This window comes from Aplysia californica, unplaced genomic scaffold (assembly GCF_000002075.1).
Source record: "Aplysia californica isolate F4 #8 unplaced genomic scaffold, AplCal3.0 scaffold00393, whole genome shotgun sequence".
Classification (NCBI taxonomy): Eukaryota; Metazoa; Mollusca; class Gastropoda; order Aplysiida; family Aplysiidae; genus Aplysia; species Aplysia californica.
This window is the reverse complement of record NW_004797663.1, coordinates 615,799-617,228: the sequence shown is the minus strand read 5'-3', so window position 1 is coordinate 617,228 and position 1,430 is coordinate 615,799. Positions and strand designations below refer to the sequence as shown.

General features: G+C 40.7%; 1 protein-coding gene across 1 annotated transcript; it reads right to left on the bottom strand.

Moving 5' to 3' along the window:
• Nucleotides 1-221: 221 nt before the first annotated feature.
• Nucleotides 222-1,332, bottom strand: LOC101852558 (beta-lactamase-like). The gene is made up of 2 exons (XM_005103870.2): nt 1,144-1,332; nt 222-373 (listed from the first exon to the last, which is right to left on the bottom strand). The coding sequence occupies exons 1-2, from the start codon at nt 1,325-1,327 to the stop codon at nt 222-224; spliced, it is 336 nt and encodes a 111-aa protein (XP_005103927.1). The 5' UTR covers nt 1,328-1,332.
• Nucleotides 1,333-1,430: the final 98 nt, after the last annotated feature.

Here is a 1,430-nt window from a genome sequence, read left to right as displayed (position 1 = left end):
GAGATAAAGAAAGAGGGTGATGCACTGGTGGTTGAGACGGGTACTGATTCTTCTTCACTGCTCCAGTATAATTTTTTTGCTTTAACGCTGCCTATGCAATTGACTAAAAAACCCACTTTTTCAACATGTATGATTCTCATAAAACAGAATAACACCCCTCCTCACCCCCTTTTCCACCTTTTCTTCCCCATGTCTTTGAACATTATGCAATAAACATCGTCTTACGCGATGGGCTTGTCCCAGTCCAACTTGCCCTCCTGGACGGCAAGCGCTGCTAACATGGCGGTAAAGCTTTTGGTGTTGGACCCAATGCCCATTAGAGTTGATGACGTCATTGGTTCACCGGAACGGAGTCTTTTAAGGCCGTAGCCCTCTGGTGAGGCGAGAGAAAAAAGCAATTTTTTGCTACCAGGGGCCAAAAAGAATATGTTCATTTTTTCCCCAAAGAAGTGCCCATTTGACGTTACCAAACTTCTATTTTAATCATTTCATCAAAAGAAAATGATCTTACCTCTCATTTTGTTGTTTCTTGCTTTGCTCAATGTTCCTTCATCTTTCAAAGTTCCGTTTCTTGGTCATGGGTATATTCTAAAGGTCACCCATTCATAATTATCCCTTTTCTTTCCCAACATGTTTGACTATCCCAGAGAGTGGTGGCCAAAGTTTTCGTAACAACAAAGGTTCCTAGTTAAAGACACGAACTGACAACAGTTGCACATGAAAGAAATGTAATTACATTCTTTTCGTGCTAAAATGCTGTCCAGATAAGTGAAGGTAGAATGCTTCACCGGTAAGGATTGGGAGTTTTAAAGGGCAGTCCAAATTTATTCCTTTCCGCCTATCATTTATTTTAGTTTTGTTATTCTTGTGGGTTAAAAAAAAATTAATTCCAAGGATTGTTTGCCGTTTACTTCTCTCTATGTTACGTTTAAAGCAATAAAAGACAACCAGCTAGCCGAGTAAACAACAATCCTATTAAAGCAACAAGCAACTAATACAATAGTTACATAATATGTACATGTAACTGAAAGATGTCAAAGTGGCTAAACAACATTTCACGTAGTTAAAGAATATATACATGCAATGCAATGCACTGCACTTTGTGTTCCCAATCGAAAAAAATAAAAGAAGTACACATATCACCTGCTAATAACGTTCGTTCGCTCGTTACCATGGAGATCTGCAAGCCTGGGATATTGTTACATTTCATAACAGTGTGGATGAAGTCGTTAACATTTCGCCGGGAATCCGGGGTCAGTTGTTGGAGGCCGAGTACAGTGGACAGGGAGACCACAAACGTCAGCCACACGGCACCGTGGTAGAACATGGTGGGGAATCTGTATAATTGGAGAATCAGAACAGACAGAGGTGTTGGTTCCAAGAAGGGAAAAAGTGGATGTGGGGGTGGGTCATTGGGGTTGGGATAAAAG

Excerpts from the sequence above, each read along its gene's own strand:
- LOC101852558 (XM_005103870.2), bottom strand. The coding sequence starts at position 1,327 with ATGTTCTACCACGGTGCCGTGTGGCTGACGTTTGTGGTCTCCCTGTCC. Across the intron at positions 374-1,143 it reads CGAACGAACGTTATTAGCAG|AGGGCTACGGCCTTAAAAGA; the intron begins GTGATATGTGTA and ends TCGCCTCACCAG.